This window comes from Clytia hemisphaerica, unplaced genomic scaffold (assembly GCF_902728285.1).
Source record: "Clytia hemisphaerica strain Z4C2 unplaced genomic scaffold, Clytia hemisphaerica genome assembly, whole genome shotgun sequence".
NCBI classification, from domain to species: Eukaryota; Metazoa; Cnidaria; class Hydrozoa; order Leptothecata; family Clytiidae; genus Clytia; species Clytia hemisphaerica.
This window is the reverse complement of record NW_027104383.1, coordinates 48,790-64,580: the sequence shown is the minus strand read 5'-3', so window position 1 is coordinate 64,580 and position 15,791 is coordinate 48,790. Positions and strand designations below refer to the sequence as shown.

The 15,791-nt window shown below is 35.6% G+C and overlaps 2 protein-coding genes across 2 annotated transcripts; one reads left to right on the top strand and one right to left on the bottom strand.

Moving 5' to 3' along the window:
• Positions 1-278: 278 nt before the first annotated feature.
• On the top strand, positions 279-7,916 carry LOC136819308 (uncharacterized). The gene is made up of 3 exons (XM_067075554.1): positions 279-1,346; positions 2,253-3,197; positions 7,717-7,916. Exons 1-2 carry the CDS (start codon positions 577-579, stop codon positions 2,929-2,931), a joined length of 1,449 nt encoding a protein of 482 aa, XP_066931655.1. The 5' UTR covers positions 279-576; the 3' UTR covers positions 2,932-3,197; positions 7,717-7,916.
• A 3,576-nt stretch (positions 7,917-11,492) lies between these two features.
• On the bottom strand, positions 11,493-13,344 carry LOC136819286 (beta-1,3-galactosyltransferase 9-like). Its single transcript, XM_067075517.1, has one exon. It carries the CDS (start codon positions 13,331-13,333, stop codon positions 12,188-12,190), a length of 1,146 nt encoding a protein of 381 aa, XP_066931618.1. The 5' UTR covers positions 13,334-13,344; the 3' UTR covers positions 11,493-12,187.
• Between the last annotated feature and the right edge of the window lie 2,447 nt (positions 13,345-15,791).

Below are 15,791 nucleotides of genomic sequence, written 5' to 3'. Positions count from 1 at the left end.
TAACCATAAAAGGATGAAGGGATAATCACAGAGAATTAAAAAATGAAATTTTATATTATATTTATATATTAGTTTTGCTTGAAATTGATGATTAAAGTATATAAATAATTGATCCCCAAAACCAAACGATAAAAATGGAAGCTGGCTTCTTGATAAAGTACTAATTTTCTGTTCCCCCTTAATTTAGGCCTCTGAAAATCTGCGTCAATTCTTTTTCAGTTGGTTTCTTTATTTAAAAGAGAGGTTTTTCATTGTTGGGAAACGATTGTAATAAAAAAACGAGAGAAAAATAATAGAGTACCAGAAGCAATCAAAGGATTATCAAGAGCTAATCAAGATTTCCTACATACATGTTAGGACTTGTAAACACGACTGATTGAACAGATATAAAATCACATTCGAGCACGTAGAAACTACTATTATTCAAAGACTGGGAAATTGAAATCGTACAAAGAGAGACGATGGAATGGGTCCTACTGAAAGTATGTCTTTTACTTGCAACCCGCATGTGTCAAGAAACCTTAGCTGCCGTAATATCGCCGAATCATGATGGTAAAAAAATAGATTTAGAGAATAATGTTAGACAGAATTCAACAAAGGATCTTCGAAGTTTCACTACCAAGGCAACTAAGAATAAACAAAAATCAGGCAATCATTGTGAAGGAACCACGAGATTTTAATATCATTTATGTTGAAAATCGAACCGCTATCGTTGAAAGGTTCGAAAATGAAACAAAAACAATTGTTGATAGGAATGAAGTGGAAACAAGATTATCTTTGAAAGATAAGTTACAATCCTTGGTTAAGAGAAAAGGTATCACTATATCGTTATTAAATCAAGACCAAGAAAATATGCTGAACCTACGAACGAAAGATTGTATTTTACCAACCACGTTTGATGTTCTGATCGAAATTGTAACAAGATTTGAACCAAAAGAACTAATTCTCATCTACCATTCGAAGATTTTAAGTCAGGTAGATATAATAGACTGGAAAGAAAAAACCTCAAAACACAAAGAATTTAAATTTATCGATTTTAAAATCAAAGAAGATGATCTTTATGACCATACAGGGAAGATACTAAAAGAAATAAGTCGCTCGACCGATGTTAAGCTGATTATCTTATTCACACCTTTGGAAATCACGAATCTCATTTTCCGGTTACGCTCAGAAAAGTTCCGGATGATTACTGGAGGAACTTGGATTGTTGATAAGCGAATATATCCTGAAGCTGATCGGCCACCAAAAATGGCGAAATTTGAATATTTTAAATACCGTGTAGTGTTGAACTCAGCTTCAATGCCCTATGGAGGCTCAATTTGTGATTTGGCAACTAAAATGGCAAGGTAAGAGAGTTTGAAATAAAAATGGCCCCAACCAGCTTACTCTGTAATTTGTACCAGAGTGTATCTCACGTTTATCGCTTCGTAGTACCACTCTGTGCGCATTGTTTGTTTGATAAAAAATTCCCGTACGGACACCCCTGCGATGAATTTTGATTTATAAATAACAACACTTCTCTCATCGTCTCCCCTCTCTCACCAACACTCCATCGCAGCGATCAGTATGAAAAATCTCAAATGAGAAAAAACAATGACAGAACAAAAACAGACCCTCTACGGCCTCTATGGGTTTATGTACAGACAACAACCGGCTCGTCCAATGTCTATCAAGCAAATCGTCTTAATAGCATTGGAAATTTTCGAGAAAAGACAACAGATTAAGCTTATGTAGGAAATATCTTCACTGTCTCAATTTATCTCAAACATCCTTTTCAGCCCTTTTACATGGGCTATCTTATACTTATATATAGTCAGACAGTCCACTTTGACTAACAATTTTAAGGGGTCCCTTTGTCCTTTACCATGGCGAGTTTATGCATTTGCACTTTTGAGGACGTCAGAGTGACTGAAGCGATTTGGAAAAACCTGCAATCGTGAACTGCAAAGAGGACGGTAAAAGAGTTGATTTACCGTCGTCCTCAGTTCATCAGAATCTAGACAAATTAGATTAGTTTACCGTCTCCGTCGCAGAAAAGCACAGATACATAAGCTTGGTCATGTTATAAGATTTGGTTCGGTGATTTACACCTAACCGAGATTTACTTTTGGAAAAGCTAAACTCAGTACAAACAAAATCATTCAATATACACGGGTTCAAAATTTTCAGTACTTTAAGTTTTGCTATTATCGTGAAACCTACTAAAAGGTTTTATTTATTTTTTAGTTTTTGTTCATAATTTTTTGTTATAGGAAAGTAATCGAAGAAAAGCTATTGGCTGATGAAATACGAATGATCAGGCTTTGGCAACTCCAGACTTGGCGAACTGTATACAAAGTCTCATATTTGAACCAGCAGTACCAGCTTTCATCTCAAAGTATATTCGGTAAAAACCAAAAGATCTCGGTAGTATCCAGACTAGATGAGCCATTTTTAATGGAGAATTACATACCGTGTGAGCATTTCCAATGTCAAAAACATATCATGTCTTGTCGACTTCCTTTTCATAACAAAACAACTCATATACGTGAGTGGAGGTCTTCTAAATGTAGTGGATACGTTGTAGACCTATTGTATGAGTTATCAGTAGAAATGTATACAGAATTTGAACTTTACGTCGCCTTTGATGGGGAGTTCGGAAGATGCGTCAATCGTTCTACCAATGAATGGACAGGAATGATTGGAGATGTCCTGAGGCGAGAAGCTGATTTAGCTATCCAGGGAATCACCATAACAGAAGAACGATTAAAAGTTGTCGATTTCACTTTACCATATTTGCAGAGTCGGATCGAGATTCTAACATTAAAGGAAATGCCAAAAGAACAGTTGTTCTCCATGTATTTTCTTGAGTTATATGACTTAGAGGCAAGATATATTTTGGTGCCATTGTTTTACTATCCATCTTATCAGTATATGTATCTGAAAACATAATCATCTTCAAATCTAATATAACAAAAGGAAAACAGAAGCGTAGAAACAAAATGGAGCTCAGAGATCTAGGTTTATATTTTGCAGGATCGGTGTTCCAAAAAGGTGACTTAGGAGCAGCAAACCCGAAGACTTATAGTGGGCGTTTTGTAAGCTTGTCATGGTCATTTTGTTTCTTGGTGTTGACATCACTGTATACTGCTCTTTTAACAGCTGATCGTGTGGTGACTGGTGGATATAGCTCATTCCATGGCATGAAAGATCAGCGGGTAAGATTTATACTTTTGCTCTAAATGCCGGTCTCAACTTTCGCGCGACATGAGCGAAATGACGTTTTTGTAAGGTCATTGGTCGGTCGAAAAATGAAGCAATTCCATTGGCCGAAATTGACGTAACAAATGAAAAAAGTAAAACTTCCTTCAACTTTTTTGCCACCGGAGGAAGCCTAAAGCTTCTGAGGATGGCATTCATAGCTTCACGCATAAGGAAGTTGGGCAAACATCTCATAATTTTGCGCGCGTTTTTCAGTATTTTAGTTCCGCTTAGCGGTAGCATTCTTATCTTACGGTCTCTCTATTGTTTTATTATCATCAAAAAGACTTTTCCGGAGTTATTTTGATCTGATTACTCATTTTGAAATATCAGTTTGTCTTTTTCTTATCCCTGGAGAGTTAAATGAATCTAAGGAAATTCCCTTTTCTGGGAAATTCCCTTTTTATACCACAAGTAGTTATTAAGCGCTCTTCATAGGTTAAAAACACTACTCCTCAACGTATTCGAATAGTTATGTTGCTAAACGTGTACATTAGTAAAATAACATATGAAGTATCTTCAGATATATACGCTTTTTATAGGAAAGACCAGTAAGTCATATGAATCTGGCTGGGCTGCTCTTAAATTTATATGAGTTTTTCAGCCTTAAATGTCAATATTAATTAAAATGGAAACATGTACTTCTCAGTAATATCTGAATTCTGAGGTTCAGATTCTTCTTAATTTGTTCTTAGGTTTTGGCCAAATTTCAGCCTCGTATTCTTATGAAATTGTTCTTATAAAAAACGTGTAAGACAAGGCACGGATGTCACTCTAAGTAGACTGTAAATCACTCCCTTGACACATTTGTTAGCATTTGAAAGAATTTTGTCTCAGATGAGAGGTCACTCTTAACAAAAATTACTGTAGGGCTAAGATCATTCCTTTTGAATGCAAATTCAACTCTATGTATTCGTTTTGCTGCGGTGGCACCTTAATGAAAGTTATGGCTGGTTTATTGATGCGAAACTTTTTTATGACGTAATCTTTTCTTCAGGCAAAAAAAGGTTAAGAAAAAAACTGTCACCCATTTCGTGGGAAAGTGGAGACCGGCCTTGAGTAAAAAACTTTTAAGGTGTTGATTTTTACTTTTACTCTTAATGACGAAATCAATGCTTTCCATTATGGGAAGGTAGAGAATACCTTGAACAAAAATCAGCTAGGTGCTTTGCTTAAGGGCTCTGGACATTTTTCGATTTTACACCAACTTTAAATGGCAATCTCTGCATTTTAAAAAGATTAATGTATAACTTTTTTTATACGTTCTTTTTATAACCTACCTTTTTAGAATTTAAAAATCGAAAAATTGAAATAAAAAAATGAAATAAAGAAGAAAACGAATAGTTTTTCGAAGAAGAGTGTTTCACCTTTCAAAGCCCTAATCTCGGTAAAAACCAAACATTTTGTAATTTTTTTTGGTTCAGGTGATGTATCTATTTAGTATCTAAAAATGAAATTTCGGAAAATTTTTGTGGAAGTATCTTCCCTTTAAAATCTCAAAAAACCTCATTTTTGGCAACTTTCTCCACAGCTATAACTTTGGATGTAGCCAAATAGAAAATTTTTCCGAAAAAATCATAATAAAGAAATTATTTGTCATTAACTTAATAAAATGATTTCCCCAAGGAGATTAGGCTTTTTTTGTGAAAAGTATATGAATAGCGTCGTTATAACGTTTTATTAAGGTCCATGTCACACTTTTTTCTTAATTACTCATGATGTAATTACTTAAATTCATTTTTTCAAAAGCAGTTTGTTCTTAAACATGTCAAAGAAGCGAAAACATAAGGTTTTATCTTCAAATTCTAAAATAGCGCACCGCGCTGAATCTAAAAATATATTGTGTTTTTGACATAATCATTACTCTCGATGTGTTTGTACGAGTTCCAATCCCATCAACGGCTGCGTTTAGACCAGCCTGGCATTTGTAATTGCTTGCAGTATTCTTTTGAATTCTATTGTTCTGCGCAATTGTTCGGTTTGTCAAATGCCTAATGATGCCATCGTGTTGGCATTTCGTTGGCATTTGAAATGCCATTTTGAGCAAAGGAATCCCCTTTTCTGGCATTTCGAATCAAACAAAGGAACCAAAACAGAGAGAAAAAGTGACATTTTTGATTTTTTAAAGTATTTGCACGTTTTTTATTCAGTTCTTTCTATAGATTGTAAAATTTGCAAGATTTGCCATAGCCTAGCCCTACGGCAAAAAGACTGACTGCAGTTTTTGAGAAATTCCATGTTTTTCATTGTTTGATCTGTCAAAGTTGAACTTGAGGGAATCACCTTTTCAGTAATGACTCTAAAAAGACGATTGCTTAAATGCCATGACAGAAAATACAATGAAAAAGCTATTAAAATCGAATCCCTCATGAGCAAATGCCAAATTACAAATGCCAGTTGGTCTAAACGCAGCCAACCTTTGTGTTCATCTTTTTTGTACGTTAATTGCATCATTTGACAAAAGATATATAACAACTTGCACGTATCTTTAATTGAGCCGCATTGAATTGTGGGATTGCAACTTGTACAAATTTCAAAAAAAGTGAAAAGTAATAATTATGACGTACGTGTTGCGGAGCGCTATTGATTTTTCACAAAATTGGGTATGTCCAGAGCCCTTAAGGGTGTGTGGCCTGAAGGGGAACGGTTTTTATTTTCTTGTTTTTAAGGCCCATACTCTAAGGTCCGGAATAGGGGAGCCCGAATAAAGGGGGGGGGTTGAATTTCTTTCCAAACACTCTACAGCATAAGAAAAGGCTAGGATAAGAAATTGGGTCTAAAACTAGCATAGGTTTTTCGAAAACTATAATGATTATCCTCCCCTATGATAAAAATTATGAAAAGATTCACCCTATCAGATATGGAGATATGCTATCGATGTTGAGTAAATTTGCAGAAAAGGGTCCTGACTAGTGGCACGTCCATAAACCCCATTTTTCCGGAGTGACTCAATTTTCATCTTGAAATTATTTCCCTCATAATCAGAAAAATAGAAGTCAAAGGTTTCAGGTCATAGAGCTCTTTTTCAGATGTCCTGCTGTTTTCCAGTCAATACACAGCATGGAGCTACATAAAATATTGAAATAAACACTTTCGCTTCCTGAAAACCTAAAAACAAAAATCAAAACATCCCAAATGAGTGACCTGAGTGATTCTAGATTTTAGTAGTGTTCTGGCTACTAATATCAGAAATCTCATTTGGCTACTCCACATCCTTTAGTTAAAATCTCGTAGTAGACTCGAATAAGAGTACACCCCCTTCTCACTGGGAACGCTTCTTACTAGGAAAATTGGTCAAAATGATCGTACCCGTTGGAAAATTATACTTTTGTCCCCGCTGAAAATAATCAGATAAGCCAATCCTCAATGCAAATTATAATATCTTTTTTCCTTACTCACTGAATTTTCTAGACCGAAAACAATGGAATTAAAATCCCCAGTCATAAGTAAACATGGGAATATCAATTCCCATCGAGTTTAGGTCCGCTATTTTACCCCTACTGGCTGATAAAATCCCACCGGGTCTGAGAGAAGGGGGTGTAAAAGTGACCCGCTTCACTGAAGTCGTTTGTGAAAAATGTTAAATACAGTTATATAGGTGATATACAGGGTGTCCGGAAAAAAAGTAGCGAGTTCGAACATGATTCTGAGTAGAAGGTTGTTGCGTTGTTTAAAAAAATGTAAGAAATTATATACCAACACAATAATTGTTTTTACAACAGTCATTATGATTAAAAATAATTAACTTTCTTTACAATTTTCATGTAGTTAAAGTTATTGAGAATTGTTTTTTGTAAAAGTTATTCATAAAAGATGTCTCATGACAATAAACATGACACAGAAAAACTTTGATAAACAATTTAGTGAAACACACACGAAAACTTTCTTTCCATACACCATAGACTTTTTTTCGGGACACCCTGTACGATAATACAATAACTGTTATGTGATAATGTCCTTCAGCTTTCCTTATTACCATACCAATACAGGGTGTCCCTAATTAAAGTATCAGGGTTGGAACATGCGATTGAGTAGAAAAGTTTGTGTGTGTTATCGCTAAAATATAAGAACGTTCTCCATCACACAGGTTTATTACAAAAGGTAGTTACAACGTATAAATTAATCGTAATGACAAAGAAAAAAGAGGGAGAGCTTAAAATACAATTTTGTGAACACGCACATAAAACTTTGTACTCATAGTTGTGTTTCGACTCGATACTTTAATTAGGGACACCCTGTATTACCAATAATCTAAGTAAAGCATCTTTGTAATTCGCAGAAAATTAGCAAGACTCAGCAACTTTGGTTTTCATAAAATTGGGGAAGCCGAAAACGACCAAACCAACAATTTAAGAAAATGAGGATGAAATCTTGGGGGTACTGTGAGGGACGAATCTAGCATGGGATCAAAAGCACATCATTGTCTCAACCACCCGAAAACAGAGTAAAACACCCCATTTTCCTTCTTGTTTCCAGATCTTAAACCCAACATCAGCTTTCAAGTTTGGTACCATCAATAATACAGTCCTATCTGACTACTTTAAGACAGCGCCATTGGCAAGTGCTCTACGCATCCATCACTTTATGAAGCGTTATCACCAAAATGATTATAATGTTACATTACCACTCCTCGAAAGAAGGTAAGCCTTAGATTACACGCATCCGCTCTGATATGTTATGATATAGGGGCTGCGCAACATGTATGAAATTCACGTCCAACAGTTTCCCTTGTCTTTCTGTTTTAAAAACTTAATTAGTAAGTTGTATTTGAGAGATTTTTGAATTTCATTAAATTTAAGTTATAAATTTGAATGACTAAAGGCTGATGCAATAATTGGATTTCTAATCCTTTTTATGAAAGTCGAAACAGGTTACCCCAATCTGGGTAACCCTCGGACGGGACCTTTACACAATTAGCATACCCAATATCAACACATATCACAGGGGATGCGTGCAGCCTAGTTAATATTTGGCTTTATAGAATTGACCATTATTCAATATTTTATCCACTCTGTTTAGAATTAGAATTGAGCTCATTCAATATTTACCCAAATCAGGATGAACAAGATCAAATCAGTTCAACGAGGGCAGATTTTCATACTTTCATACGGAGCCACTACTTTTAGAAATTATGATTATGCGTGCCAGAGTTGAGTAATCAGAATCTACTGAAAAATTTGAATAGTAGATTTAGGCTAAGAGTGATTGAGTTTCATTGCCTAAAATTGAAAGCTCCGTTTTATGAATCCTGTATGAACTTTAGAATTTTTTTGTCAAGCAGACCGATAGTAACTACACCCCCTTCCCACAGACCGACTTATCCTCCAATTTTGTCCCCATTGAAAATAATCAAATAAACCAATCCTCACTACAAAATATTACGCTACTTTCCCCATCCCCACAGACTTTTCGGACAACAAAAGAATTGAAATCCCCAGCCATAAAAAATATGGGAATATCAATCCCCATCGAGTTTCAGTACATTAATTTCATCCCCACTGGCTGAAAAAATCATACTGGGTCTATGAGAAGGGGGTATGTAACTACAGCCTTACAAGCCTTACAAGATATCACCCATTTTTCTCTATTTCTCTTCTTTTTCTAGCCATTTGCATGCTTTCTTTGCAGAGCACGTTTTCGTGCTCCCACACGTCAAAAAGTACGAATGCAAATTCAAGGCTCATAAAACACCAATCCCAGAGGCTAATGGTGCTGTAGTGGCTAAAGGATCACCTCTAAAAGGACTTGTTTCACAGGCTATTCTCAAACTTAACGATGCTAAAATTTTGGATGAGTTAAAGGAAAGATGGTTTACAAACGCATGTGAGAATACAGAATCGACGAATATAAACCCATTCAACTTAATATTCTTTTCATCACTTTTCATGGTTTTATTGTTTGCTGTTGTACTATCTTTCATCGTATTAGGAATTGAAATTTACGGTCACTGCATTTACGAGAAATCCTTTATTTACGAACAAGTCAGATTGATACGAGTGACGAAAAAACAAAGCGTGGCTCGTAAAGAAGATGAATGGGATTATTTTGAAAGAGAAATCGTAGAAAATGTTTTCACACACTGGAAAAATTTTGCTCAGAACAAAGGCTATGGAAGCAGGACTGCTTATGTTTGATTTGTCACGTGCATTCGTTATGGTTTCGTCTGTTTTTGGAAACGAAATAAAATGATTTTATTGGTTAAAAATATCTATTCCAATGATTAACCAATAACAGCCCCTTCTCACAGACCCGGTGGGGGGGGGTCGCACTGAAAAAGTTGGACAAAATATTAACCAAGTGGAAAATTATACTCCAATTTTGTCGCCACTGAAAATAGCCGAATAAACAAATCCTCAGTGCAAAATTATATGCTGTTTTTGCCATCCCCATTGAATTGAAAACAACATTATTCGAGTTCCAGCCATTAAGAACATCGGAATATCAATCCCCATCTTATTTCAGTCCGCTTTTTTTTATCACCAGTCTGGCTGACAAAATCCTACCGGTGTCACACAAAAATTTAACTCCCCTAAATAATGACTCCCCAGTCATAATAAACTAATAAATAGTGACTCCCCACCTCAAAATAAACTAGTAAATGAAGACTCCCTAGAGTTGCTATTTCCTAGGAAATCTTTACCCCTTTGGTTTAAAATGACTCCCCCATTATGTACCTTAAGGTGGAGTCCTGGAAATTCGCCTTTTTGACTTAGAATGCTTTTAACAAGCTTTTTCTGCTTTTGCTTTTGAGCACTTCATCTCGACCCCGGGGGGGTACTTAGGCAAATGGAGGGTACGGTATGTGCCGCCCTTAAGGGTACCTTTTTTGGACTTCCAAGGTCCCGCTAAGGGTCGGAAAAATCAGAAAATCAAATTGGAAAATTTCAACTTTTTACCCCCTGAAAGATCGAAATTTGGTCAAAATTGGTCAAATTTGCCCCGCTAAGGGTCGCAAAATTCCCAAAATTTTCCTTTGTTTTCTCCTTTTTAGTCCCGGTAAGGGTCCAAAGTTCGAAAGTCGGGCGGCACCCCCCCCGTCAGCTCGCAACCCTAGTACCCCCCCCCCGGGATCTCGACTTACTCACAGAGTCACTAGAATCAATAAATGATCCCATTACTAGGTGATTTCTGTTTCAAAATGTATCTGAGATAAAGACTCTGTTGTGCAGGTGTGGTGGTTATCATTTTTCTTGCCTGTAGGGTGCCAATTTTCTTCATTAGGAAACTTTTGTCTGCGTACCAAGATTTATCTAATGAGGTGGGGTTTGTTGTACCTTTGGACAATTGAATTGACTGAATTGACAACGCACGTCAAATAGTCCTCATTTACTTTCATTTGATGTTATATGTATTGTCCGAATCTTTCAAAACATTCTAAACATTCGATCGAACAGCACTGCAATGACTTCAGTTCTTTGGGGGGGGGTCATGATAAACTAGTTTATGTTGACTCCCTCGACTTTTTTACGGGGAGTCATTATTTACTAAGGGAGTCAATATTTCCTAGGAAATTTCTACTCTAGGGGAGTCATTATTTCCTAGTTTATTTTAACCGGGGGGGTCAACATTTACAGGGAGTTAAAATAATCCGCTACACCGGATCTACGAGAAGGGTCCAATAGTCCAATAGAATAGCTTTATTTCGTTTAACTATATATTATAGAACCGTCGTAGCGTATTTTTGGTATAGTTTCGATTGGAAAGAATACTTCTCAGAGTCGCGAATGTTGGAGCATGGAAATGAAATAATTTCGGCAGATTATCTTCTGTCTTACATTTAAGTTGGTGTCTAAGATTTATAACGATAGTGAATGGTAATAAATGGATGAAACAATTTGGATTTCGAATTTTTGAAATTTTTTGTTAAACATTCTAATTTTAAGTTATATTAAATTAGAATATTCATACAAATAAAAGAAAAAAAATTTGCGATACAAATTCATTGAATTATTTTAAATGTAAGATAGATTTTCCACGTTACGATCAACCTTCTAGCCTTGAACCTAACCCTGTGGGCACGCACCGTCTTATGGACATTCAATGGACGGCTTCAAAACCTTTGGACGTCCTAGAAACGTACTTTAGACGCCCAAAAGACGTTTGTGCCCATTAGGAAGAGAGTGCAGTTCCTAAATACACAAATTTTTATAGAAGCAATTTGCGGGTCAACTCTGCGGTTGCTTTAGCCACCCTTGATATTATACCATAGTTATGCTTATTGGGCCAAGAGCTGTGGCTTGCGGGATCTCTTGCGGGATCGCTTGTCATTATATAAAATACTTTTGCTTTACCAGATAGGGAAAAAAAATTGGCTAATTTGAGCCCTCAAGCCTATAAGTAAATGTGTAGTGCCTTTTAGAGAGACGATTCAAAAAAGATTACTAGAGAGGTAAAGAAAATCTGATAGTTATGGTCTGTATAACCCATTGTTAACCTCGGTCAACGCAATAACCTCACAAGCTCGATTGTCACTTGACCTCGGGCAACATTTCTCATTACAGCCCTCACTAACCGGTCATTATTGTATCAGTACTTACTTGTGCATAACCCCCCCCCTTGGGGACAAATTTATAAGAGTCAAAATATACACCGGATGTAAGTCAAAAAGAGTGTAGTTGACACCAGATTGTGCATTACTTTATCATCTTTGTTAATTTTGGTATTTGCTGCTTCTTTCAAGGTCTAGTCTCTGAGTCTTGATATCTCTTTACGCTAAACATCTTTCCTTATCCGTCTAACGACTGCGTCTTTTTATTTGACCATTCCTAAATACCACGGCTTTTTTAATCAAGTTTTCATAAGATAATGGGACTTTTTCAGGTGCCGTGCCAAAATGACTGCAGACAAACTCGTCATAATCTTGTTTGAGGGTTCCTGACTGAAGAGAGATATCTCGTCATTGGTTGTTAAAAGGTTAAAAGTAGCTCAAAAAAAGTAAATAAGGTTCTTAAATTTCAGGAATCAATCTTGATGATTCTTTGGAATACATTCTCATGCATTGGTCATGTGTTTGAATAATAGCGCCATCTTGAATCAGCCTCATTTCACAGATCTCCCGAACGTCAAACGAAATAAAATTGGATAAAGGCCATACATCAATACCACTTTGTAGCACCAGTTCACCAATATAAACATCAGGATTAGGATGTGGTTTTGACCAATGGAATTTACGAATCACACTGTCAACGACATCAAAAGACATCAGATACGCATTCTCAATAAAACGTGGATAACCTTTAATTAGTGTCTTTTTAGCACTATGGAAAGTCGTGGTTCGGTTTGAATCATACACTACATGACCAGCGTACAGTTCAGTGCTAGGTATTCTTGGGTCAGAAAGTAAGGAGAACATCTTTGGTGTGTTTAAGAACATATGACTTTTCATTCTAGCCAGGAAGGTGTACTCACAATTTTGGTCAACCCACTCCATACTTGCCATGAGTTTTAATGTTTCTTTCCGTGATGAGCTTGACCAAAATCCAATGACGTCATTATGACGTAATTGCTCTTCTTTGAAAGCAGCTCGTTCAGCTAGCCCGTTTGGCACGTCGACAACAAATACAATTTTCCAGTCTAAAGCTTTCATACCGTCTGAAGTCAAGATTCGCTCCTTCTCTGATGCCCATGTCTGCCGATACAGATTTCTTCTTGTCGTATTTGTATTATCGAGACAAAGCACCAAAAGTTGGTACGGATTTCTACAAATTCTTGTCTCGATTTGCCTGCTGTTACCATGGTAAATATAATCTCGATGGTATGGCCTCGATTCATCAGGTTTGATATCAGCTTTTTGAATATCCGAGTCAAATTGTTTAATCAAGTCCATCGATAAAGATTGAGTTTGCTCGATTAATTTTTCGATCTCTTGTAAATTATTATTTTGCGAGTTTGCGTCAGAGAGATGATACTTTGAGCTTTTTTTTGAAGTAATTTTGACTTGAATACGATTATCAGCCCCTGTTCCGATGTCTAGCCTTTCTCCTTGATGATTTAAAGACCAAACATATATGAATCCAATCAAAACAAAGAATATGATACATATTGTGTATAATACTTTGTTGGACCAATTTCTTTTTCCTCCTTCTGATTTCATTGCGTTTTTCTTTTTCTGAAAAATTATTTTACAATAAATATAAATTACCTCAAGGGAAGAAATTTTGGCGAAGAGAAAATTAGGTGGATTTGCAAATTAGATCAAAATCCGCCCAATTAAGTTCCCGTCAAACTTGATTTTTCCCGCCCTCCGTCAAATTAAATTTCCGCCAAATCTAAGTTATTGTATTGATTCGCCCAATTAAGGTCTGTCTACCCAAATTTCTGAGACAGAGGTAAAGCTTTGAAATCAAAAATTGTTCAATTTTGTTGACAATGTACAAGTCTCGAGAAATCCAAAAAATTGAGACGATACATCTATTTTTGAGATAGCGACGCACTGTTTTCTAAAAAAGTTGAATTTTCGGGTTTCTATCGTGTCCGTCCGACACAAAAAATAGTTGGAGCAATAAAAAAATTCAGTTCCAGAACTTCCAGTCACTTATCAATTTTCTTAAAATATAGCTTATGGCGAAACTTTTCCCTGCGTTATATGTTTTGGAATCAACAGAGTCAATTTTCACAGGGGTCCAAAGTATCGATTTGTCCGTCCGACATAAAAACCTATTTTGTAATAGACCCTATTTCAGGCCATAAAACAGATGTCCGTCATCCACCAAATTAAATGCCTGTCAATTTTTTAATTTTTCGACCATCCGCCTAATTAAATTTCTGCCAAAACTTCTTCCCTTAAAGTAATTATAAAATCTTTGCCAATACAACGTATTGTACGAAACATTCAGATCTCAAAAAGAAGAAATCAAAACACAAGAAAATAATAATTTCACTCTAGAGAGCTACTGTTTTAATGTAATGAAGAAAGAAAACTTTTTTATGATGACTGTAATCATATTGCGCGTTCGTAATACTTCCGTAACGCTTAATTACATGTCTTCGTTATAATTGCTACCTTGTTAAAGATAGACAAAAAACCAAGGTGATGGAGGGTGAATTGAAAGGAGTGCAGTTATATTTCTCTTGGGTCTAGGAGTAGAATGAAAAGACCTTTTCATGAATTACGTCACGAACATCACTTGTCTCGTATTCAAACAGTGACCAAAGTGAATATGAGACATAAAATAATTTTTAATGAATAGAAAGTAGGTTTGACAAAATTCGCTGGGAGTTAACACTATGGCAATAATTTCAAAACGAGGCAAGTGATGTTTCGTGACGTAATTTATGAAAAGGTCTATTCATTCTACTCCTAGACCCAAGAGAAATATAACTAAGGAAATAGAATATAAACCTAAAATTCTTGGAACTCAATAATGTGTTCTATTTATTTCAATTATCGTATGATTATTCATTACATAAAATACTTGCATCTACCATGGTGGACCAAAGTTTTTGAAGCCTTCTCGGATGAAACAAGGTATGTTCCAAATATATTTTGCATGACAGGCACCGCTTTCAATTATTCCTTAACGTTCATACATAACTCAAAAGAATCATATCAACGAGCGGATTTCAAAAAGTGCTGGGTCAAAAATTTGCACTAAGCCAATCTCAAGATATCGGTCAAAAATTGATTTTGACGTTATAAAATACATCACGAGTAAAAACACGTCATGAGTAAGATTCAAATGACGTCATTATTGAAAAACAGCGATAACTTCAATTTTATTAATGCAATCAACACCAAATTTTGACTGGAGTTGTAAATTAATAATTCTGAAATATTTTTCAAAAATTTTCAGAAAATTTGAATGACGTCATTTGTTGTCGGTAAAAATTAAAATACGTCACAAAATGCTGACGTCATCATGAATTTTCAAGATTTTTTTCATGAAATATTTTAGAATCGTTAATTTACATCTCCAGTCAAAATTTTGCTTTGATTGTAGTAAGTTAATCGGAATTATCGCCATTTTTCAATAATGACGTCATTTAAATTGTCTTTTTGACGTATTTTTTCGATGTATTTTATAAAGTCAAAATCAGTTTTTGGCCGATATCTTGAGATTGGCTTGATGTAAATTTTTGACCTGACAGTTTTCGAAATCCACTCGTTGATACGATTCTTTTGAGCTATATATGACAGTTAATGAGTAATAGGAAGCGGTGTGCGTCACGCAAAATATATTTGGGACATGCCTTGTTTCACCCGAGTTTGCCTCGTTAACTTTTTGAGTTTCAAGCCTAGAAATTTTCTTAAAATATTCTAATTCTTTTCGCAAGTGTTTTTGCACATTTCCCTTAAAAAACTGGGTGTTTTAGAGATTCTTAAGTTATTCTTAATTTTTGGCCATCGAATATTCTCATATAACAGTATGTGACCCCCAAACCGTCGATCAAATTTGAAATTTCTCTCAAATCTAGAGGAAAAGACGTTTCACAAAAATTTTTGCTGTATGATGAAGAGCTTTATAAATTTTCAAAATTTTCAATTTCAACAATATTTTTCAATCACTTAAAGATAAGTAGCTTTTTTCTAATGCCCCCCCCCCCCGAAACGG